The following is a 25,982-nucleotide window of genomic DNA, read 5'->3' as shown; positions in this document are numbered from 1 at the left end:
GTCCAACTTATTTAGGACGACAAAGGTCGACAACAAACTTGGCATATCTGTTGAAGACCAGTGTTTTCTTGACCTAATGCAGAATGACATGCAACATGGTGAAAATTGCAAATGGTTAGCACCACTTCCATTCAAATTTTCATGTGCAACTTTAGCCAATAACAGTGAGCAGGCTGTGAGTAGAGCCATGAGCTTTGATGCATCTCTTAGAAAGCAACAGCATGTATTGGAGTTTATGCAAGCTCTTTTTGACAATGGACATGCTGAACATGCTCCTGATATTGACAATGATACTGAATGTTGGTACTTACCTTTATTTGGAATTTACCACCCACAAAAGAAAAACAAAATCTGTATAGTCTTTGACTCATCCGCTAAATTCAACGGGATATCACTAAATGATGTGCTAATGACAGGACCAAACATGATGAACAATCTCGTTTTGCTTAGATCAGACAAGATTGCTGTGACAGCAGATTTCAGGACCAAACATGATGAACAATCTCGTTTTGCTTAGATTCAGACAAGACTGCTGTGAATCAGACAAGACTGCTGTGAATCAGACAAGATTGCTGTGAATCAGACAAGATTGCTGTGACAGCAGATTTACAACAGATGTTTTATAGCTTTTATGTCCATAAGGATCACAGAGACTACTTACGTTTTGGGTGGCATAAGGATCATAGAGACTACTTACGTTTTGTGTGGCATAAGGATCACAGAGACTACTTACGTTTTGGGTGGCATAAGGATCACAGAGACTACTTACGTTTTGGGTGGCATAAGGATCACAGAGACTACTTACGTTTTGGGTGGCATAAGGATCACAGAGACTACTTACGTTTTGGGTGGCATAAGGATCACAGAGACTACTTACGTTTTGGGTGGCATAAGGATCACAGAGACTACTTACGTTTTGGGTGGCATAAAGACAATGACTTGTCCAAGGAACTCGTTGATTTTCGTATGAAGGTACACGTCTTTGGAAACTGTCCAAGTCCTGCGGTAGCTAGTTGTGGTTTTCGTAAGATGGCAGATGTTGCTGGTGAGACAGCAGGAAATGATGTCAAGGAATATATTTACTGTAATTTTTACGTGGATGACGCTTTATCGGCTCATAGTACTAGTGATGAAGCAGTAGATCTACTGAAAAGGACTAAATCAGCCTTATTTGACATAGGTAACTTATGACTACATAAGATATGCTCTAATTCAGTTGAAGTTTTGTCAGCATTCGATAAGGACGATTTAGCTAGTGAGCTTAAGGAATTTGACTTCGATCAATAGGATAAGGATCTTCCTTTACAAAGGAGCTTAGGAGTATGTTGGAATCTCCAGCAGGACATATTTACTTACTGTGTTGTGACAAATGAGAAACCGTTTACACGTAGAGGAGTTCTCTCCATTATCAACGGGCTTCGACGTTTCTGTGCTATCAGAGGTGAAATTAAAATCATACGCTCAGACTGTGGAACAAACTTTGTAGGGTCAGTTAAGGATCTTAATGCGAAAGTAATCAGTATAGAGGATCGACCAATTAAACAATATCTGACAGAAAAAGGAATAAACTGGATTTTTAATGCTCCCAATGCCTCACAGATGGGAGGCATTTGGGAACGAATGATAGGTGTAGCAAGACGAATAATTGATGCTGTTCTCTTACACGTCAAACAACTAACGCATGAAATTCTTGTCACCCTTCTAGCAGAAGTAACGTCTGTCTTCAAATCTCGTCCTCTTGTTCCGATATCCTATGATCCTGATGCTCCTTTTCCGTTGTCTCCGTCTAATCTACTTACCATGAAAACACCAAATTGTTCATTCTTTTCACATCGATGATTTCAATCCGAAGGATATTTCCAAAGGTCAGTGGAAGTGTATTCAGCATCTGGCCAACCAATTTTGGCATCGTTGGAAAACTGAATTTCTACCATCGTTACAGTTATGGAAGAAATGGCAACAAGATCGAAATGATTTGCAGGAGGGGGACATAGTGCTAATACGTGACACCTCCTTGCACCGTAATAATTGGCCAATAGGTGTGATCGTTCAAACACACAACAGCGAGGATAATCATTTGTGTAAAGTTGATGTTAGACTTGGTAGGGATTCGAAAGTGTTCACAAGGCTTGTTACGGAAATAGTTCTTCTCCTAAGCAGAGACAGAGATGTTGACAATTACTGACAGTCATTTTCTTTCTAGAGTGCTACCATTTTATCATGTACTTTCTAGTTTATCTGAGACATGTAATTTGAATTGAGTATTCACATTGATATAACTTAATATTAGAGTGTTTTTGATAACTCACAGATGTTTTGTAGCATATGTAATTTTTGCAGGTTACTTTATATTTTTATGATTTTTTAATTCTGTTTTGACAGCATCAAAATCTGAAAATTTTTGACATTTTTAGATCCTTTAATTTTGGATTATAAGGACGTTTGATTTTTGAACTCTGATAATTTGAGTTATTTGAGTGATATTAAATTGTAATATCAGGCGAGGAGTGTTATGCCACTTGTATGAAATATTTCTTTTAACCGGAAAATAATCCGGATTTGATTCTGTAATTTAGAGTTACGATGGAAGTTCCCACTGTTAAACACGTTTAATATTCTGCTTGAAAAATCATCTGATGCCACGATGTAAGTCCTTATATGTATTATCTATTTTTACAAAAGTATCATCTACATTACCTAATCGCCACGTTTGAGAAGTTCGATAACTGTATGAACATTGATTTAACTACAGTGTGCACGGTGTGTAATTTGTCAATCGAATAAATGACTCGTTACGGTTAAAGTAACGTGCATCACGATGTGCTATTTGTGAATCGTAAAAATGATTTCTTACGAGAAAAACCTCGAACTTTCATACAAAAGATGCATTGTGAATTTTTTTATTTTTTATTTGTATTTTTTGAGCTTGAACTTGAGGTATACATTGGATATTTATGTTAGTCATCACACACACAGACACACATACTTAGTACTTGATTTATTTGATATGATTATTTCATGTACTTCTTTATTTGACTGTTGTTACATTGAAACTTTATTTCTTTTGTAGCTTTTCACCAATACATTTATGTACGAATAAAATCGTAACTCCCTGATTTGTTTGTCTCCAAACGCCTACATAAACTGTGGTTTAGTTGGACTGCGGCCTTGGCAGTCACATGTACGGTTAATTCAATTATGCAATCAACTAATCAGTTACAGGTAAATCACAGTCACGTGTGGCTGCACATCGGCTAAAATTTACACACACCTGTCAATTAATTTCTAATAAACAATTAGGAGACTGGTAGACAGGATGTTTATACACTAATAAAACCACACAGACTGTAATTTATAAGGATTGACAATTTTTTTATGTCCGATATTGGAAAATTGTCGTCGGTCATTTGCAAAATTTGTCGGTCAATGACTGTCATTTTTTACCGTTTCCAGATCCATGTTCTGGACTATGACTGGAGTGAAAGGGAATGGATTGCTTTGAAATTGTACCACATGGTACCATATTCCCACAGGAAATTGGGAATTGATTTTGTAGGTTTTTATTGGAACCATTTAGGAATAAGTGACCACTTTCGGTTCTGGTCAAATTTTTATCATGTGTCGAATGTCTAATCTTATCAAAATTCAAAGCAGTGTCAAGTTTGAATGGTGTATGTATACTTACCCAAACTGTAAACCTCTGCAGTTGTATCAAGCAGTGCCCTGCAAAGCATTTTATTGAAATATTACTGCAAAAAATAATTGTGATGGGTATAAAACTATTGATATGACATCAGTGCTGACATCATAGTAATTATGTATCCCTGGATGGATATAAAACTATTGATATGTCATCGGTGCTGACATCAAAGTAATTATGTATTCATGGATGGGTATAAAACTATTGATATGACATCAGTGCTGACATCATAGTAATTATGTATCCCTGGATGGATGGATATAAAACTATTGATATGACGTCAGTGCTGACATCAAAGTAATTATGTATTCATGGATGGGTATAAAACTATTGATATGACATCAGTGCTATGAGCATAGTAATTATGTATCCCTGGATGGGTGTAAAACTACTGATGTGACATCAGTGCTGACAGCATAGTAATTATGTATCCCTGGATGGGTGTAAAACTAATGATATGACATCATTGCTGACAGTATAGTAATTATGTATCCAAGGATGAGTGTATAATGATTCATTTGCCTCTGCCTCCATTGTTGAAGGAGACTTGAGGTATACACTCAATCCATCAATCAACGCTAATTTATATGGTAACCTTGCTAAGACAGATATTTATTTTTCTTTTCTTTCAAGGTGTCAAATATTACACAGTCACATTCTTGTAAGCAGAACTCCTAAACAATTAAGGCTTTTGATAAAACTTAATGTGAAAATCCAGTATTCAATGTGGATATGCTGATAGAGCTTAACATTTACTGTGCTCTACCCTGTTGAAGGCTATAAAGTCCTCTAGTTGAAAGCTAGTCAATGCCCTGTTGAGGTAGACAGTGTCCTCCTCTATGAGCTAGACAGTATCCTCTGTTTAAGGCTAGACAGTGTCCTCCTCTATGAGCTAGACAGTATCCTCTGTTTAAGGCTAGACAGTGTCCTCCTCTATGAGCTAGACAGTATCCTCTGTTTAAGGCCAGACAGTGTCCTTTGATTGAAGGTTAAACAGTGTCAACTTACTGAAGACTAGATAGTGTCATCTTTTTTTAAGGCTCTTGATGAATGCTTGAAAGTTGAAGGCACTAAACAGTGTCTTCTGGTTGAAGAACTGGCAGTGCTCTCTTGTTGAATGCTGAACAGTATCCATTGCTTGAAGTCCATTGCCAGTCTACCGTACAAAGTAGTGAAGAACTTGGTGGTGTCTGGCTCATGGACTAGTCTGTACCATGCAACATTTTAAGGTACTTGGTGTCTGGCTCGTGGACTAGTCTGTTCCATTGAACATTGTGAGGTACTTGGTATCTGGCTCATGGACTAGTCTGTACCTTCAACATTGTGAAGAACTTGGTATCTGACCCATGGACTAGTCTGTACCATGCAACATAATGAGGAACTTGATGTATTGCTCATGGACTAGTCTGTACCATGCAACATTGTGATGTACTTGGTGTCTGGCTCATGGACTAGTCTGTACCATGCAACATAGTGAAGAACTTGGTGTCTGGCTCATGGACTAGTCTGTACCATGCAACATAGTGAAGAACTTGGTGTCTGGCTCATGGACTAGTCTGTACCATGCAACATAAAGAACTTGATGTCTGGCCAATTGATAAATATGTACCATGCAACATTGTGAGGTATTTTGATATCTGACCCATTGACTAGTTTGTACCATGCAACATTCTGAAGTATTTTGATGTCTGGCTCATGGACTAGTCTGTACCATGTAATATAGAGTATTACTCTGTGTCTAGCCCAATGGGTAGTCTGTGCCATGTGACATAGGTGGTACAGTTGAAACTTGTAAGGTTTTACATGTTACAACCTGGTAAGAGCAACTCCTCCAAAACCTTGTAAATGGACTTTATGAAATTGTATATGAAGACTGGGCATCATATGTAGATGTGCTTGAAGGAATGTTATTACTGGTATTGTCAGAAAACTCCAAAGGGAGCTAATCCAATTTAAAGATTTTGCTTTAATTTAACTCCATTTAAAATAGGGGGTATTGTTTTTGTGATCTTGCTCACTATATTTCTAGTTTTGTTTTTTTTAGCTAGAGAAGCATGAAGTTATTATAAAAGATATACTAGAAATAGAGGGAAAACTTGACAAGGCCAAGGCAGGTTAGTTGTTAATGGTTTTATCATATTATCTGAAGACTTACTGGTTGTTTAACTTCATAGATTTTGTATAATCTGTCTGTGAAAGTTCTAAACCAGAAATCTATCTTTATCTAACTTTATGAAACCAAAAACCTGTCTAAATTGAACTATCTATAAACAGTTAGATCTAGATGAGTAATTGATTTAATTAAAATTTTCCTACAATTTGACAAATTTTAGCCTATGACGGTCTTTTTACTTTTTGTTTTAAATTAGTCGTTTCAGAAATTTATTAAGTTTCTATGTAGGTTGTTGATAAAATCAGAATTTTCAGTTAAATCAAACATTTTTGACCATCACTTTACATCTTACTTGTCATTAATTTTTCTTCTCTGAAACTACTTCCTGGATTTTTACTTCATTTAGTCACCAAAATCCTGAGGCTGTCTACATTAGTTTAGTTTAGATTAAACATATTTTACTACTTATAAAGTAATGAATCGGACACAAGTTGTATCAACTTATGTAGTCTTCTCCAACATATTTTACAATAATACCAGCACGGCAAATATAGATGTTCTCTCTGATCACTGACTCAGTGATGATGATGATGATGTCTTTAAGACCAAACATTTAGCAACTATTAAGCTATAAGGAAATGTTTACTTTCCTTAATGTATTCATAGACGTGTTTTAAAAACGTGTTCATTCTGTTCCACAGTTAACAGCTTGCAATTTCTGCTGGTAAGAAAATCAGTATTTATAATGCAGTCTCAGATTTTGAAGTAAGACATGTTTCACATATGTATATCAGAGGCATCCTAGGAAGTAATGATAAGCATCTTCTTTCTCATGCCCACATTAACAACTACAATTGTTAATGATGTTGACGCAAAAAAGGTCGTACCCAGACCTTGATTGTACACATTTCTGATGCTGAGTTATTGATTACCTTTTTATGATGTCTATTTTCTAAATAATTCTTGATCCATTTATGAATATTTCCTTGTATATTGTAGAAATGCATTTTGTGAAGTAATCCTCTATGACATATCTTATTGAATGCCTTTGAAAAGTCACAGATTACAAGACAGCTGATGTCTCTGTTTTTGAGCGAATTGAGAATATTATTGTACATTTCAATCAATTGATGCACGTTTGAAAATTTGGGTAGAAAACCTGATTGGTATTTATAAATGAGATCATTATCTCTGAGATGATTAAACACATATTTGTAAACACATCATTACATGATTTTACCTACACAGCTAATGAGGCCTGTAATTCGATGGTAACGTGTTGTTATCTTTTTCAAAGATAGCATTGACATTAGCAAGTTTCCAAATAGATGGAAATTTGCATTGTTGAAGTGATTTAAGAAAATCTTAAGAAGCAGGATTGCAATTTTATCCTGACATATTTTTAACATTTTGTGACTTATTTGATCCTGTCCTGACACTTTGTCAGGATTTAGGGTTTTAATGATCAGTGTCATCTTCAAGACTGAGCTTCACATCATTTATAGTTGTGTTGGATTTTTGAGTGAAGTTTGGAAGAGGAAATTTGTCATCATTTAGGTTTGATATGTTTTAAAGTTGTTATCGTCTTGGTATACCATATCATGTAGACCATTTAATGCTTTAAAGAGGGGGAATACTATAACATATATTATTAGATTTTCATTATCTTCCAATAAGCCGTTGAATAGGAAGCATTTTCAAGAACAATTTTTTTTGCTAAATTCTTTTCAAAATTTCTTTAGCCATCTTTATAAGTTGCTAATATTTTACTACACCACCGTATGCTGCTGATCGGTGTCATAGAACTGTTAATTCTAGCTCAATACCAAATCAAAATGTACCTCATGAATACTATACATGTATATGTTTTCTACATGTGTTTTTTACTGCTATGATATCAGGAAGTTTACATTTAAGATGAAATGATCAATTAGCATTAAACTTTTTGTAATATAGCTGAGAAACACTTAGTCTCCCAGTTGTTTTGATTGAGAAACCTTTGGGTCATCACGGTTACATAGCCACCCGATTTCAAATAGAGCATATTGCAACTTCGCTTGGAGTTGGCTGATCATAGCCTGTTGTGTTACACAACAAAGTTCAAAGTTCAAAAGTAAAGTCAGTACATATAAAACATTACAATAAAAGCTCTAATGAGGTTTGAAACATTGTCAAGTATGAATTATTTTCAAAAAGGGAATACACTTATTTTGCTTGTTATATACAAGTATACAATATGTCAAAAGATGTGAAATTGAAACGAACATGAATGTATATTATCAATAGACCTAAAGTCTTCAAGTTTCAGCTAAATAAAATTTGTGATTTTTTTTTAATTCTGAACCAAGTCCATGTATTAAGAAAATCATTGATTAACTTGGAGTTAAGTTCAGTGGATCATTGAATTTGCCTGGATGTTGAAGCAGTGGCATAGAATGTTTGACGATTAGTGACTTTGAAGACTTCAGTCTTTGGTTTAAATTATTAACTTTGTTTCTTTGTTTTGTTTTGTTTTTTTTATTTATTGATATTTTTGTTTTTTAGTTTTCTGGCAATGTTTTCTTAGTCTGTCTCTTTTTCAAATTTCTGTCATGAGTTTATTACTGGTACAAATGGTTATATATACAAATGGTTGTTTCAATACATTCTCTAGCAACTTCAATAAATTGGTTTGTGAAGATCATGACATCTTTTGTTAGACTGTTTATCCCAATGAAGATTATCCATTTGGTCATCAAACTTTATCTACTCTTTCATGTAGTTGTCATATTTCTCTTTTAAAACACTGTTGGGAATTTCCCACTTTTTATATACATGACAGGTGCATCATGATCTGATATGTCTCCAGGTAAATTAGAAATGTACTCTACAGTATCACTTCAGTGCATTCAGGTTGACCTGTAGGTGGTTCGGTGGGTTGACTTCTAGGTGCATTTGCTGGTTGAATGACTGTTTGATTTTCATAATTCTCTGAAATTAAAGTAAATAATAGAGTTTATCTCTTCCATATTGTAGACTGATGGTTTGGTACTATTGGCTGTCTTTTCAACATATACACAAACATCAGTAAGAATGAATGAGTTATGTCTTTCTTGGTGTCTGCTAATGCCTTGTTAAGTCCAGTTCTGTAAGCCAGCAGATTTTCCTTTTTGAAAATACCCTTGGGATTACCTTTTAATTTTTATCTTATTTGAGAATGCCTCTGTGTGTACGGTATGATGTGTGCTTTCCCTCAACGCCTGTTCTTGATGTTCTCATACTTGTTCTGATTTTATTTATTTTTTGATGTAGAGATTCTATTTCTTTGGCATGATTGTTCTTAAGTATAGAAACTCATTGCTTTTGATTGAGTTTACTATTGAGTTCTCTGATTTGTATCATACTTTTCCATATTCTTTCATTTTGGCTTGCAATGGTTGCTTGTTGCTTTTCTGTACTTTCTGTTAGTGGTTTTATATTAGTTTCTACACATTCTTGGATTTTAGTAGTGATCAACTCAGATATTGTCTCACTGATTTTCTCAGAAATGATACGGATTATTCTTTCTGAGACGTCAGGACTTCTCATAGCTTCTATGACCTTATTGACTATGGATTTTTCTAAGCAATTGTATTATAAGAACCATGATCTCGTAAATCACCAATCACGTTTTGCCTTCTGATCTGCCTGCTTGTTTGTTTTTGTGAAGCAGGTAAGCAAATTTTGCTTGTTAGCACCTGGTGTTTTGGATATAACACTTAATTGAGAATTATTCTCTGGTTGGGTATCATAATTTCTTTAGACTCAATGTCAATATCAATGTCATTATTTTGTTCCATGGAGGTGGCCGTGACAGATGTAGTTGACCAGGTAGACATATGATATTTCAGTCACAAAGTGTGTTAAATTGGATTTAACGTGTCAGTGATCAATACCTCATCAATAAGTTGCAATGTATATTGTATATTCAAGTAGCTAACCTTCATGTTATCCATCAGAAATTCAAATTTTGATGGAAATCTGTTGATTATACATCTACCATGTTTGGCGCATGCTCTTCTCCCTGCCAGCAAAGAAGGGAGAAATGACACCATGGTATGAGGAAGTGATGAAGAAGTGAATTTTCACAGACAAGAAATGTAACACAATGTTTCATAGTATAGTTGTGTTTAGTATATTCTGTACTATAGTATATAATAATACTATATTAGTTTTGAAATGCATGAAATATCTGTCAGCAAGTAAAGCTACATCAATTTAAAATGATTTAAAATTTTTATCCTCAATTCATTCCTGTACATACTAACAAAAACCTGACCTTCCAGGCACCACTTGTGATTCTTGGTCTTTGAATATATTCAAAATGCATATTAATATTTCGAATGATCATAATAAACCTATGTACTATAATATTGGTAGTAGATCCGGTCAGGTCTTGCACGCCAGATTGCACATGGACAGCAACTCTCTCAATTGAGCATCTGTACAGATGAGATCTGGTGGCTAGTCCGGGCTGTATCTGCGGACAAAGAGAAATAAATAGCCACTTTTTACTTGAATGTAACAATTACTCAGAGATTCAACATAACACTTTACATACTTTGAATTTCCATATTGATATTGACATATTGATATTGACATATTGATATTGACATATTGATATTGACATTCTTCTCAAAGGGTCTGATGCTCTAACTTCAGAACAAAATACAGATTCTTAAAGGTGCAAACTTACTTTTTAAAAAGTAAACGATTTGTCAATGCTTAATTGTGTATATACATATATATCTTTGTATTGTATGTTATCTTCTGTGCATTTCTACTCCTTAATACCCTTTTTGTATACTTTCCTATCTATCCCTCTTCAATTTCAACACATATTCTTTATTCAACCCTTACATCTCCTATAGATAGTTGCATCAAAGATACACAATTATATAAGAGAATGCTATGATTGTCTTAAGATAGTTCGTTGTTTATGAGGAGACAGATTAGCATAAGCTTCAGCTTGTTTCTGAATCCTTGTGTTGTATTATAATATCATTATATCATTTATTGATGTATTCTTTGAAATAAAATATGTTTAAACTAAAAACCTGATTAATAAGCAAATTTCCATTTTGCATTAATCGTGTTAATTTTAGTTCTCTCATGTTTTCATATACATTCCCTGGATAATATCTGGACAGAAGGATTGGTTTGGTCAAAGAGTGTTTCATTCAGTCATTACAGTAGTTTTCCTCCATTGTTACCTTGTGTTCCCATTTATAAACTAAAAGATTTTTTCTTGTTATATTTTTTTCAATTTTCTGTCCAAGAAGTCACATGGCAGTTAAAAGGTGTACAAATTTACTTTTATAGTGGCCTTTCAAAGCATTTAAGACTGAACATATATTTTTTTTTAATTTGATATATCAATTTCTGATGATTTCAGAGGTCTGTTAAGTCCTTTAGACTGTGGCGTTGACTATTCATTGGTCTTCCTGTGAGGATTAATTGATTTGATGCGTCTTTTGTACACCAATAGTAAATTTTTTGTGATGTCCAGAGCATTGGAGCTTTATGTAGATTTGAATGAATATAACAGTCCTGAGCTTTACAAATATGTCATAATGTGTTGGGTCTAGGTTAGTTCTCACTACTTTCCATTACTTCGCATGTCAAAGAATAAATTTCAAAATTCGTTGTAAATTCCCAGGACAAATGAGGTGCATACCATTGCCATGATTTGAAAATAAGGCTTTCAAAATTATTATACTAATTGTATGATGATCATAGGTGTTTTTCACAAATTTGACTAATAAATAATACTGAAAATCCATATTTTGTACCTTGTCTGCTTATGACAGCATGGAGGTATTTTTGTAGTAGATGCCTAATATGAGTTTTATGAAGTACACATTCTCAGCTGGTTTGACTAATTTTGATACACATTCAGTGCACTTACAATTGATAAATCTAAGTTCAATGTGTTTTTGTACTACATAGAAAGGTGCCTATTTGATTTGGATGTGGTAAGCAGGTTTACTTTTTTATACCCCCCGCAAACAAGTTTGGAGTGTATATGAATCATCCTGTCTGTCTGTCTCTCTGTCTGTTGTGCTGTATGTCTGTCTATCCACATTTCTTGTCAGCATTACTCCTCCTTAACTGCTCAAAGGATTTTGAAGAAATTTTATAGGAGGGTTTTATATCATAAGTAGATTTGCATGAAGGGATATAATTACTGTCTGAGGACTCCTAATATAGATGTTCCAAGTTAAGTGTTTTACATGTTGAAACCTCATGAGCATAACTGAAGAGACATTCTTGTATTTTTATAGGAAATTTGGGCATTATATGTAGATGTGGATGAAGGAATATAATTACTGTTAAAAGACCCCTGAGGGAGATAATCCAAATTAATGATTTTACATTGTAAACATTGAAAGCACAACTACTAAACTGCTCAAGGGATTTTGAAGAAATTTGAAAGGAAAGTTGGGTATTATATGTAGGTGTGCATGAAGGAATATAATTACTGTTGGACTCCAATGGGAGGTTATCCAAATTAAGGGTTTTATATGGTAAAACCTTATAAGCACAACTCCTTATCTGCTCAAGAGATTTTGAAGAAATTTTATAGAAAGGTTGGGTATTATATGTAGATGTGCATGAAGGAATATAATTACTGTTGGATGATTCCAAAAGGAGATAATCCAACAAGTGTTTTACATTTAAACCCATTTGAAGTGGAAAGGGCAGTATTCTCTTAGTGAGCTTGCTCACAGTATTCTAGTTTTTACAGTAATTGACCTTTAAAGGCCAAACATGATGTTTTTTTGTCATTTTTGGCTAATATTTAGAAAATTATAACAGAAAGAAAGCAACATTTTTAAAGACCATGTGAGCTACTAGCATCACTAGACATCCATCGTTGTTGTCTGTCATCATTGTTGACAGTTTTTTAAAACTCTTCTCTTCTGACACTATAATATACCAATTAGTATGAATATTCCTAAGGATATTCTGCATAGAGCTGAAATTGGGATTTTAGATCCATTGAAAAAACATTGCCACTGTTACTAAAAATGAAACATTGGGTCAGACAGAAGTTTTTCGCATGTATGTCCAAAATCATTAGGTTTAGCAAAATTCTGATGTGGAAAAAGTGTTCAGCATGATGAGATCTATTTGTGGTTAAATTATCATGTAAATCAGTTAAGCCATGTTGGAGTTATTGCCCTTGTACGACATATTTTCGCTATTTTTGGCTGATTTGTATGTGTGAAAAACAGCTTATAGAATGGGACTGTCGGTCGGGCAGGCGGCGGGCTGGCAGGGGGAGAAAATATTTTCCTAAGTGCAACATTTTTCTCAGCAGCTATAGATGAGAGTCACTAGATACTTGGTATGCAACTTCAGTATTGGGTCCCATATCTTGGGGTGCGATTACGGGTCTGTTGCACTTCTACTCCCTGTTACTCGACTTGGTGTAATTTTCAATGGCAACGCAGCCATTTCTGGCTTTGACCCATTTTTTATGAAATCACTTTCAAGAATTTTTTCCTCAGGAACTTCTGGACAGATTTCAAAGAAAATTAATATGATCGTTCCAGAGGTATGAGTGTTAGAAAATTTTATCCGAGAAAAAACATGGCCGCCTTAAAAAAAAAACCAGAATTTTGCTTATCAAGCCAGGTGAGTGATTTAGGCTCTTTAGAGCCTCTACTTTTTATGATACAAAAATCTATTTTTGTATTGGGTTGAAGTTGTACATCAACTTCTTTCTAGAGTTGTTGTTCTTGAAATGCCAAAAGTCATGTCATTATGACTAAGTTTCCCTTTCCTTCTGTTAATCTCACCCCTTTGCCATGCCAGCATGATTAACCTACATACTGTTGACAGCTTTCAGTTCTTATAAATAATCTTGTTCAATTACAGATGCTGCTGCGATGGACAGTGAAGATATGGATGCTTTAGATGCCTACATGAATGCTATAAAGTCGGGGATTATGGACACAAAAACAAAAATGGCATTGAAGAGGCAACTTATGGAGTTAAAACAAGAGGAAGCCAAAGTCAGGAAACTAGTGAACATAGCAAAACCAGCTTCACTTCCAGAATTAAAAAGGTGGGAGTTACTGGACTGACTTTTATTTCAGTTATTGTCAGTATTATCTATTATTATCATACCCCTTCTCCAAAGGACTAGGGGAGTATACTGTTTTACTTTTGTCCGCATGTCTGTTATTCTCATCAACAACTCATCACAGCATTGAAACATGTCTGTGTTTCTGTAACATTTTTTTCTCAGCAACAACTCGTCACAGCAGCTTGAAATTTTAACGTATTCTTCCTGAAGGTGAGACGTATGATGGGATTCATTTTCGGAAAAATTATACAACAACTTCCTGTTTACCGAGGACTGTTTATTTTTTGTAGGACAGGTGTTTCTAGAAATGCAGAGGACGCTTACCCAACTGGTGCACCTAGTCCATGCTCCCAGTTTTTAGTGGAGTCTGAGTTGATCCTTTACTTTTGTTGCTTTGTATGTGTTATTTTAGTTATTTTATGTTCGTTGGTTTGTGTGTCTGTTTTCCATGTCTGGTCTTTGTCCCTGGATTACATTTTTTTTTTATTTCCGCTAGAATCTTGGTTCCATTGATTACTCTTGCAAGTTGAAATTTTCTTCACACTTTTCTCAGCAACTACTCATTACAGCGGCTTAAAACATTTTAACACATTCTTTTAATTGTGGAATCTATTTAAGGAAAAATTCAACCACTATTTTCTGTTTACCTATTGACATTTTTCAGGTAGTACATAATGAACATTTTGGTAACAGATTTCTCAGCTTCTATTGGAGGGAATTATTAGATATTTGGTATGATGACTTGTACAGTGTCTTCCTTTCCCAGCTTTGATTGAAGTGATTGAATGGGGTATTATTAGCATGACATAGTGTGCAACATCTTGTTTTTTTTATATATTTTTTTTGTTTTTGTTTTTTGTTTTTTTCCAGCTCTCCAAATTAACTGCATTTTTATCAATTTAGATTGAAGATCAGAATTGATATAGCAGTTGCCAGAGCCTTTAGATTTGTAAAGCCTGATAGCATCTGCAATTATCTTACACTATCTTACACCACCACAATAAAATAGTCCCATTGGCATACCCCAGTTATGTTCAAATGCAGATAGATAGGTCCATTTTACAGGTATTTCGTATAAAATTTAATTCCATGTTATTTACGCCAATAAACAAACTCAATAAACAACTTTTTCTGCAAACTTAACTATGCTGATTAATTAGGATTGTACATATGTATTAACAATGATCCAATTAAAAATAGTTGACCTCTAATCTCTTATCAGTACCTGTTTATTCCTATGCAATCAGTTGTTCACTGTCAATATATTCAAGTTTTCTATTTATTTTTAGAAGCATACTATAGATAGAAATGAACACCCTGGGAGACTATAAATAGTCGAAATGCTGGACCTACATTCTGATATTTCGTCCAGGCCCTGGGATTCAAATATACTTACAAAAAGAGGGCAGTGGTTCCGATCAAGAAACTTATATAATGAAAGGGGTTCCATGCTATCATTTGCCACTAATTTTTTTGCCAAGTGTTTTACAGAAGAGTAGCATAATCACCGAAACCATCATGCACAGTGTCATGTATTTTTATTACGGTTTCCGCCTCGTGTCATCGGAAGCCCGGAGATGACAAATAAAAAATTAAATTTTGCTTAAACGATGGCATAGGAATTTCGATGATGAATTTATCGGGAATGGTGTCAGTCTGTGGTCTGGTGATATTGCTTCTTTTAATAATCCTTCTATTGGGCTATTTTGGCCATGTGTAATGGAGCAAGATTGTAGAGCTGCCGGTGCTCCAGTGCATGTCTTAGAGTTGTCTGCAACTTACATAATTGTTGAACTTGTATTCTTAGACTTTGGCGTTCATGTTAATGTACGTGTGTCTGGAACTAGATGCCTAAGAAACTAAGCACTTTAAATGACACATAGATGTCTATGCGATACATATAACTTGTAGCACTAGAGCTATTAAGCTCATCAACTGAGGAATGTAGCTAGTGGAAAGGGACATGTATCTAAGGCCATGATTTATTTCAATGATTGTGGGGGCTTAAGTTTGGATGATTTGACAGACTGTTTCAACCTGGAGGATGATAAATTAAAATTCGACTGGAAAATATTTAGAAACCGGAAAAGGCCAACTAGTAGTTTGTAATTCAATTACGCAGTTTGTTGGAGAGTTTTGTGTTCATTTATCTAGGTGTTCCATGTATTTACCGTCATCGAACCTGAATATTACGTAAAGTGGCACATTGCATCAGTACATTATGCAATTGGTGTGTTCTTTTTGTAATGTCCTTTGTAATTAGATTGCAATTTGACGATTATTTGAGACGTAAAAATTCAAACAATCGATAAAATTGATTCAGTACATGAGTACTTTGATTCCCAAATAAAATGAAATGTAAACATACTTTTAAGTCATGAGATACTCATTGCATATACAAAATACTTTGTAAGCAAGCTTTTGAAATTGTACAATGTAAACAACAATACAGTTTACAACTGTGTTCTCTGAGAATTTCCTTTACTTAGTTTACATTTTCTAACAGCAGATGTCAAAAGAAGTCTGATTGGATGATAATGATAAGTTATCTAATTGCAGTTAATACAATGAATAAATGTGGTACTCCTATTAATAGTAGTGTTCTATATATGCCACATTTTCTTGAGCACCATGGTTAGCGTTATTTGCAGTAAGACGAGCATCATCCTGAGAAATTAGCATTGCTCACAGTTTTTTTTCCAATTTCAGTCTTCAAAGCTTACCAAAGCCGTTGTCTGTTCCTATTGTCAACAAATTACCAATTGTCGGGAAAAAAAAGACACAGAAAAGACCATTTGCTGTATGTATGGAAAAATATTGTTTAGATCATAGACCATTTGTTTAAGACATAATTTTATTTAGATTATTAGTTAAAAATATTGTATTATTGATGAACTTCGACAATCAGGTTGCTCCCATCACCCATTTCCTATAGCTTTGCCATTTATCTATCAGTTGTCCAGAACATGAATGATACAAGGTAGATCATATTTCTGGTGTATAGATTTTCGTAGTTTTTCTCAAAGATGACCTTGACTGAACTTAATTTCAAGATAATTGAGCCTAAATATTGATGCTGTAGCAAGTTTTCACTATTACGGCACCGGTATAACAGGTATATAGGACTTCTTATAAAGTTATATAAAGAACATTTAAGTACCAGACCATATTAAATTCAGACACTGCCTTTGGTAAGATGATTCATGGTGTAGAAAAACCATGGAACAAACGAAAACTTTTTTGGTCTACGTCAAATCAAACCAAATCAAAAAGATTAATTCTTGCAAAGTGCTAATTTCATGTACATTCTATATAAATTTGATCTCGAAAGTGCAAGGCTCAAATGAAAAACTAAGACTGTATGTGGGCGGTAACTGATTCTGAATAAAAAATATACATAAATTTGGTGGGTTTTTGACATGCATGAATCACCTCCTGTCTGATTTTTATAGTCTGCTACTTAACTAACATTCTTTCATATTAGGGCTCACCAACTCTTTTTCTCGTGATATTAAAAACCATTACATTTCTAGAACATTTTCTTGCCAAGTTATCTCCCAAGTGAAATAATTTTCCTGCAAAATTATTTCCCCTTGAAAGAGGCTATTTGTAATTTTACCCTACTAATTTTTATGTCAAATATTCTTTTAAGATTATTTATGGCCACAATAAAAAAAAATTCCTAGATAGTCATCCCCATCTGATCCAATTTTTCACACTCAAGATGTGTTTCAAAAAATAATACCAGACTCAAATTCCAGAAATATTCTGTGTCTTGTGCAGACCTGGTTTATGGTTATAGTTATTTAGTAACTTCCAGTTTGTAAATAATAGTTTTTCGCTACTATTTCTTTAAAAAAATGTTCCTGAATTGATGAAAACTGGTATGAGTGTAGCAGCAGAGATAGAATCACCGAGATAGAGCTTTTTCGGTACATTTGTGTGGGTAAAGTTGATCTTCAAGCACATGTAAATAAAGATAACAATGACACTTGTTTTTCGGCATGAGTGACAGTTACTGTAAGAAAAATAAAAAATAAAATTTAAAAAATCATCAAAAAAAGTTGGATGACAATCTAGAATTTTTTTAATTGTGGCCCAAAAACATTATTTTTGCATCAAATACTACTAATGAATTTAAAACATATTTGTCTGTATTTTGCAAGATGACAGAACAGAATACTCTATGTAATATGTATGATCTACGCTAATGATGAACATTTTGTACATGTTCACATAGTAGTTAGGTTAAGTTTTTGTACTAAAGTGTTTTACTTCAGTAGAAAGATGTGTATTATCAGCTTTGGTTCAGTTATGAGTAAAAGATTATGAATTTGTATTAACCCTTATTTCATACCTGTTTATCCTCTCTCTTTAGGAGGGAGACTCCCACTTTGAGAAAGTCTCCCATGGGGAGAAACAAATGTCCCTCCCACAATTTTTCCACCCCAAATCTCCCTCTTAGCAGAAATATTACACAAATTAAGTCCTAAATGGCATTTCAATTGATATTAATACAATGTTTATGTAACATAATAATCTTTTAGAAAGAATCAACAAATATTTAATCCTTATGTTGTACTAATTACTCATTTTTTTTATTAGAAACCCTCAGTAGATTAACCAGATTATCATAGATTTTATATATTTATACTTAGATTTCTAGCAAAATTATCCTTTTTTTTCTGTGAAAAAAGGTTGCCATGCTAAATCTCCTTCTTAGTTAAGCTGAAAAGAGGGAGAACCTTTCTCTTTGAGCATTCAAAAGGTTGACAGGTATTTTATTTCGGGTGGAACAATTTCTGACTCGTACTCAAACTGTCAGGTGAAGGACTGTGTTCTGTACCAGACAATCAAATTTTCACTAGAAAAAACATTTCCAAAAAAATCAGGTGAAACTCTAAAGATGTGGGTAGGTAGCAAACTTAACCATGTAAATGGGAGGATTCTTTACTAAAGCAGTAAATTTTCCTGCTAAATTAAACACATCTAACTTCACAGACAACAAAGCCTAGAAAAGAAGTTTTGAAGAGGAATGAAGAATTTGTTGAGGAGGAAGATGATGAGGATGAGACTGCTCCTGATAAATGTTCAAGACTGAAAGAAGAACCTGAAATATGTAATAAAAAATCTTGCAAGTTAAATGAACAACCTACAGAAGCAGATATGACAGGAAGACTTTCTAAATCTAAGGAACAACCTTTAGATATGTTAACAGGAAGACTTTCCAAGAAAAAAGAAGATCCTGTGAATAGAAGTAAACAGAAAACTGTCAATACAGAGGTATAACTTTACTAACTTACTACATGATATTTTCAGTAATAATTTACACTTTCATGTAAGTCAGCAAAAAAAAATGCTATGCTATGTTATATAAAACTTACTCTGCAAGACATAAAAATGTCTCTTCATGATATACAGTACTCCTTGAAAATGGATTATCAGTTATTGGTCTTATTTGATTGAAGGGAAAGATACAAGGCGACTATGATTGCAAAGACCCTGATTATGCTGTGTGGATGCCTCCATCAGGTAAAAGTAAAATACTAGTGTTCTATAAAGAACACAAAATCTGAGCCTGTGCCCACTAGTGATACCCTGGCACCCAAACTTGAGGTCAAATATGAGCCAAGTTGTCAAATATTCAGTTTTACAAAACATCATGTGGCTGTGAAAAGTAGAAGAAATAAGGGGCCAAAAATTGTTTTTGAGCAAAGTTCTGTACCAGTTTCAGTGGATTTAAAGTGATATGGCTGAAACATTTTATTTAGAATAATGTGTCCATACAGTCCCAGAACTGATCCATGCAACTGTTTGAAGGATCTATGACAAATGATTGAATGATTGCTGATTGATAAAAAATTATGATTGGAGACCAATCTGATCGTAGTTTTGTTATGTAAAATGACAGAGGATCAGTTGATGTAAATTTCAGAATTTTGATTGGAACAAATCAAATAAAGTGTCATATTAAATTTACTTTGAACTTAAAATAATAAATCAACACTTTGTATTTCATTAAAAATAGTAAATTTGATAGATAAGTAAGTTATATTATTTATGTGTTAAAAAACTGAAAACCTAAACAAACAGATCTTTAAAATACATAAACCAATCATGGGTCATGTGATAAAGAAAAGGAGCGATTTTGAGTTTTACCGATCAGTTTGATGGATCAAGGACTGATTGATGATCATGGATTGGTTCAGGTACTGTATTTGTCCAAACTGTTCAGGGGTCATCCTCTGCAGTTATATTCACTGATCTTGCATGGATTGGTTCAGGTACTGTATTTGTCCAAACTGTTCAGGGGTCATCCTCTGCAGTTATATTCACTGATCTTGCATGGATTGGTTCAGGTACTGTATTTGTCCAAACTGTTCAGGGGTCATCCTCTGCAGTTATATTCACCTGTAACTATTTTATTAGTTCCTTACTTATGAAGCTAAAGGTACCAGTATCGTATTGCATATCCCTGAGCAGGTGTACGTCAAAACATGGATGCTATAAAAATATAGTGCATTTTCTTTCTGCCTCTCTACAAACTAATATTTTGTCAAAAGATATGAACAATGACTTATAAAATAGAGCAAACATCACACTGTAAGATGAAGAACTTTTTTAAAAGAAAATCTAACATAATATCATAAAAATGTTCCACTGAAAAGGTTGGTTTGGTGAGTGCAAAACGAAAGTGAAAGTAGGGAAAATGGCTATTTATAGTTCGAGACTACTTTTCTGTCCGATCTTCGTGGACTCACCCTATTTTCTTTGCGGGAAATTATTTTTTCACATGTCCTTAGAAATGCTACATAAGTGAAAGTTTTATTGAATCAATTTACATATTTTTTAAAAAATCCTAAAAATATGCACTTCACTATAGAAGTCTATGGGAAAATTAATACGATACTGAGACCTAGTAAGCCAGTTTTTCAAGTAAAGTTGGATATTCAGCAAGTGGTCTTTACCAGCTGAAAAAGTAGTACCCCAATGCAGGTAACACTTTTAAGATGAATTAGCCAACTTTTGAACCTGATTTTTTATGGTAGCTCTGGTTTTTTGCATTTATGGTTAATCTTTACCAAATTTGGAAATGCATTTTGTTTTCATGAATTTGTATAATATCAGTTCAATAAAATTATTATCTTGACTGTTTATGATGAGCATATCTATATTCATGTAACCTAAAGCAAGTAATACTCCTGCATAAAGGATAGTTTTCAAGTTACAACACATTTTAAGTATGTGGTTAGGACTTGAAAATAGTCATTTTCCATACATTGCCTCTTATATATGAAAAAATGAATATTTCTTTTATTTTTTGTTTTTCTTTCAAATAAATAGCTAAAATGAGTTGCCATATAACTGTGTGGTTGATTTAAACACAGAAATGTCATAAAAGTCAACAGCCAGTTTTTTAGTGGACTTTTTTTAGGGGTTCAAATGGACAGATTCTAATGCGGCAAGAAAAATAAAGGTGTTTTTTCATATAAAAACTGAATTTTTTCAAAAAGTATCTAAAGCAGACAGTTGTTATTATAATATTTATACCAATAAACTATTTTTCTTGCATCATAGCTATCTGTTTTAAAGAAAAAGTCCTTTTCCTGTCATATTGAGGTCCTTTTGTATCTGCCTGGGGTACCAAAATGGCTTAAAATCTGTATTTTCTGCATATGAAAAGCTATATTTTTTTAAAACTATGATATTGGTATAATTTTTTTTGGACTTATTATAATTGAAATGACCATATCTATAGTTTAAAACAGTTGGTTGTACCAGTCATTATACTTTACTTGAAACAAGAGGCTCCCTTGAGTTAAAGACAAAAACGGAGGTTCGAATATTAATATTTCCATATATGGAAGTCACAAGTGGGGATTAAATAATGATTTGGAACTCATAGTACAGCTCATGTATCTACCATGTCAGAATAAACCACAAATTTGCTTAGTTTGACTAATGAAGCAGCTTTTTATCAAAAGTAATATTTTCTGGCTAACACTGAGATATTAGTCTCATGCCTGGAATAGGGTACCTATATAAAAATTTTAATAGAAAACTCATGTTTATAGCAGGGCAATGATGTTCTGAATTTTCAGTATGAAAATGAATACTCTAGCAGAAAAACAACAACTTTTATGATTATATTGAAATGTTTATTAGTAATAGGTACCAGTATCGTATTGCATATCCCTGAGCAGGTGTACGTCAAAACATGGATGCTATAAAAATATAGTGCATTTTCTTTCTGCCTCTCTACAAACTAATATTTTGTCAAAAGATATGAACAATGACTTATAAAATAGAGCAAACATCACACTGTAAGATGAAGAACTTTTTTAAAAGAAAATCTAACATAATATCATAAAAATTTTCCACTGAAAAGGTTGGTTTGGTGAGTGCAAAACGAAAGTGAAAGTAGGGAAAATGGCTATTTATAGTTCGAGACTACTTTTCTGTCCGATCTTCGTGGACTCACCCTATTTTCTTTGCGGGAAATTATTTTTTCACATGTCCTTAGAAATGCTACATAAGTGAAAGTTTTATTGAATCAATTTACATATTTTTTAAAAAATCCTAAAAATATGCACTTCACTATAGAAGTCTATGGGAAAATTAATACGATACTGAGACCTAAAAGGGAGTAAAGTTTTATGTTCAGTCTATCATACTGACCATGTCTGTTGATTATTCAGACATCTTTTGAGATATTGATGTGATATTTAGTAAGTATGCAGGTTTGTGTATAGATTAGATACCATTATCCTTTGAGTTTTGTTCAGGTTGAATGATTTTTTTGGCTAAGATATAGCCAATAATTATAAAATTATTTATAAAACTAGATTTATTACAAAATGTACTTACTACCTTGAGAGATACTGTTTGGTATGTTCTGTACTTTTGCTTTGAATGGACTTGATAACAAAATTTCTAAACTTCAGAGGTTGGACCCATTGTTTATTCGAAAAAAAAAAGAAGTGTCTGAGTGTGGAAGAAAAAAATACTCACTTTCAAAGCTATAGTTATATTTAATATATTTTGATTTTTTTTTAATCACAGATCAAACTGGTGATGGAAGAACTAGTTTAAATGAGAAGCTTGGATACTGAAATAATTTTTATAGAATAAAAAATAATATCAAAGTGATTTTTTCTTGATTTAGAGGGTCTATGAAAGACATCTTATGATACCACATGCTTGCAAAGTGTGTGGGGCATATAGTGAAAGTTGTCTGTTCAACTTCCAACTTCTGCCCACACTGACATTACACAGAGGTGTACCCTTCTCTTATCCCTTACTCCTCCGACTCCAATGTATGAAACTTTCACAGAATATGTATTAAAGATCAGCACCTCCTATTGTGGGGTTTTTGATTAATCAAAATATCTTACGTCCCCGGATCATGCCTGGAATTTCCCTACTGTTTCTGAACACTACACAAAAGTATAGTCCAAATGTAATTCCTTTTATATCATTCAATACATTTTTTATAACCTGTAAAAATGTCTCTGGCAATTATTCATTTTATAATATTCTATTATTTCTGCAAATAAAACCAAGATCTAGTCTTCAAATGAACTGAAGATTTTGGGGACTCCTATTTGGATAGTTAGTAATAAATGAGCATTAAGGGAATGAAGTTCTTGCAGTAACATGTCAAGAAGCATTAAATATGCTTAGCATGCTTCATTTAATACCACTATCAGTCAAAATCGCCATCCTATCCAGTAAAAGTTAATAAAAGTGTAATTGTGAAAATCTTTTTTTATATTCATCAAGGAAATTATTTCCATAAGCTGAAATTAGTTCTGTTTAAGTATAATTACTGTGTAGGATAATACTCTGTTGAAATGCTTTTGATGTGGTTGCAAAATAAATTTTGCCAGGTTTAAAAAAATTGGGAAAATGGTGAAACAGAACAATATTTATAAATGTGTGTGAAGTTGGATAATGTTTAACTACACTTTACAGTTTTTACTTCAGAAATCAGTTGTGCTGACTGACATACTAGGAAAAATAGTTGTAAATAATATGGAAAAAGCTGATATTTGATAGTGGTTTTATTTTACATCATGTAATCTTTTAAATTTTGTTACAATGCTGCAATTTTCACAAGAAGAAAAAACCCAGTGCTAATGTAGCACTTTGATCTGAGGTCTCACTAATCCTTTCTTACATTTCTATTACTTTACATGGTAAAAAAAGTAATTTTTATAATTTTACTGTGTATTCCCCCTGACAAATGACATCAAGTTACATACCAATGCCAAGCTCAGAAAATAAGGCCTTCATTAAACTAATGGGACGATGATGGTGGAAGTTTTTCATAAAACTTACTTGAAAAAATAATACTGAAAATCCACCTTTTCACTTTTCTTGCTTACTGACAGCATGGAGGCAAATTATTCATAGATGTAAACAATTTTCACACACTTTTGTAGCAAATTACAATTAAAGTACACATTCTTAGATTTGTTTTGACTACGTTTGATCAACACGAAAAAAGGGTACCCTTCTCTTATCAGCAACTACTCCAACACCAATGACTGGAATTAAATGATTATAGCAAGCATTGCTCACACTTTTTATACCTCCCAGGTCAGGGGCGGATCCAGTTTTAGGTGGTGGTGGGGGGTAAAAAAATTTCTTGACAGGATCACCGGTGAGGGTCACGAGAAAATTTTGAAATATTAAACCTCAAATCCTGCATTCTGTAGTTCTATAACATAAAACCAGGCATTTAATGTTTATCTTTCATGTTTTCATCGGATATTTTCATTTTTTGTTTATAGTGAAAAAAAAAATGAAAATATCCGATGAAAACATGAAAGATAAACATTAAATGCGTGGTTTTATGTTACAGAACTACTGCATTCTCAGGGGCGGGTCCAGGTAAGGGCGTAATGGGCGTACGCCCCCCCTTTAAAAAAAAAACAAAAAAAAAAAAACTATCGTTATAATCTGCTAGTATTGTATTGAATGATGGCAATTTATCATATTCATTAATTAAACACATACTCTGATTTCTTTTTATACTGATTCCCCAATTTGATGGGTCATCATCAACCGTAAAATTTCGTTTCTCGGAGTCCGGCGTGTTCGACTCTGCGATTAGTATCCATTGTTGTTGATGTGATAAAGAATTCGCAAAGATGTCGATGTCAAAAACAAAACGTCAAAAGACCTTAAAATCGTATCAAGGTGTCTTGGACACCTTTTTTAAACAACCAAAACGGTAAGTAAATCAGTATAATACATGAATTTTGGTTGTTTTGTGTGACACTAACTCGGCATAAAAAAATGTCACACCCTGACACTTTAACTATAAAATATACATGCTCCAAGTCAGGAACCGTTACATTAGTGCAATTCTCTATTATTTTATGTTTTTAAGCCAAAAAAGGTCCAAAAATTTTTTCGCCTCGCTTCGCTCGGCGAAATATTTTATTCTACGCCCCCCTTTCAAATATCCTGGACACGCCCCTGATTCTGATGGTATCTTGAACATTTTTTCAACAATTAAAAATTGATATTCTAAGGGAGGCCCGGGACACCCTGGATCCGCCACTCCAGGTACTTAGTGATGGGGTGTCCGTCCGTCATTCCGTCCGTAACAAATATTTCTTTCAAAGATTTCTTGGCTGCTACCAGGGGAATGATAAGATATTTGGTATATGGCTTACCCATGGTTACTTGTACAGTGTCTCTTCTTTCCAGCTATCTAGATTATCTACTTCCTGTTTTCTGAGTGACTTAGAATTTTTACATGTGCGGTATTGAGAAATTTTCCGTCGCAGATTTCTCAGACGCATTGAAAGGAATGATAAGATTTTTGATGTATGGCTAAAGCATGATTACTTGTACCACATACACATACTACTTTACATGTTAAAAAGTATTTTTTTAAAGTTTTACTGTGTTTTACCCCTGACAAATGTACGATCCACGTAATGTAGACAAAAGAATACAAGGACATGGCCACAATGAGACGCGATCCGCACAGTGTAGACATCAGAATCCAGACATGGCCACAATAAGAGATGATCCACACA

The 25,982-nt window shown here is 33.7% G+C and overlaps 1 protein-coding gene across 1 annotated transcript in view; it reads left to right on the top strand.

Moving 5' to 3' along the window:
- LOC148623291 (kanadaptin-like) overlaps nucleotides 1–23,072 on the top strand; it is a 45,930-nt gene extending 22,858 nt beyond the window's left edge. Inside the window, exons 7-12 of the mRNA XM_088565040.1 lie at nucleotides 5,745–5,814; nucleotides 13,716–13,905; nucleotides 16,636–16,726; nucleotides 18,928–19,209; nucleotides 19,395–19,458; nucleotides 22,990–23,072. Of these exons, the coding sequence (XP_088421166.1) occupies nucleotides 5,745–5,814; nucleotides 13,716–13,905; nucleotides 16,636–16,726; nucleotides 18,928–19,209; nucleotides 19,395–19,458; nucleotides 22,990–23,039 (747 nt within the window). The 3' untranslated portion in view covers nucleotides 23,040–23,072. The remainder of the gene's footprint in view (nucleotides 1–5,744; nucleotides 5,815–13,715; nucleotides 13,906–16,635; nucleotides 16,727–18,927; nucleotides 19,210–19,394; nucleotides 19,459–22,989) is intronic.
- Nucleotides 23,073–25,982: the final 2,910 nt, after the last annotated feature.

The sequence above is a fragment of the Perna viridis genome, chromosome 2, assembly GCF_037379345.1.
Source record: "Perna viridis isolate PV_CMFRI_1.1 ecotype Kerala chromosome 2, ASM3737934v1, whole genome shotgun sequence".
NCBI lineage: Eukaryota > Metazoa > Mollusca > Bivalvia > Mytilida > Mytilidae > Perna > Perna viridis.
Note: the sequence above shows the minus strand (reverse complement) of the source record. Positions and strands in the feature narration are given on the sequence as shown.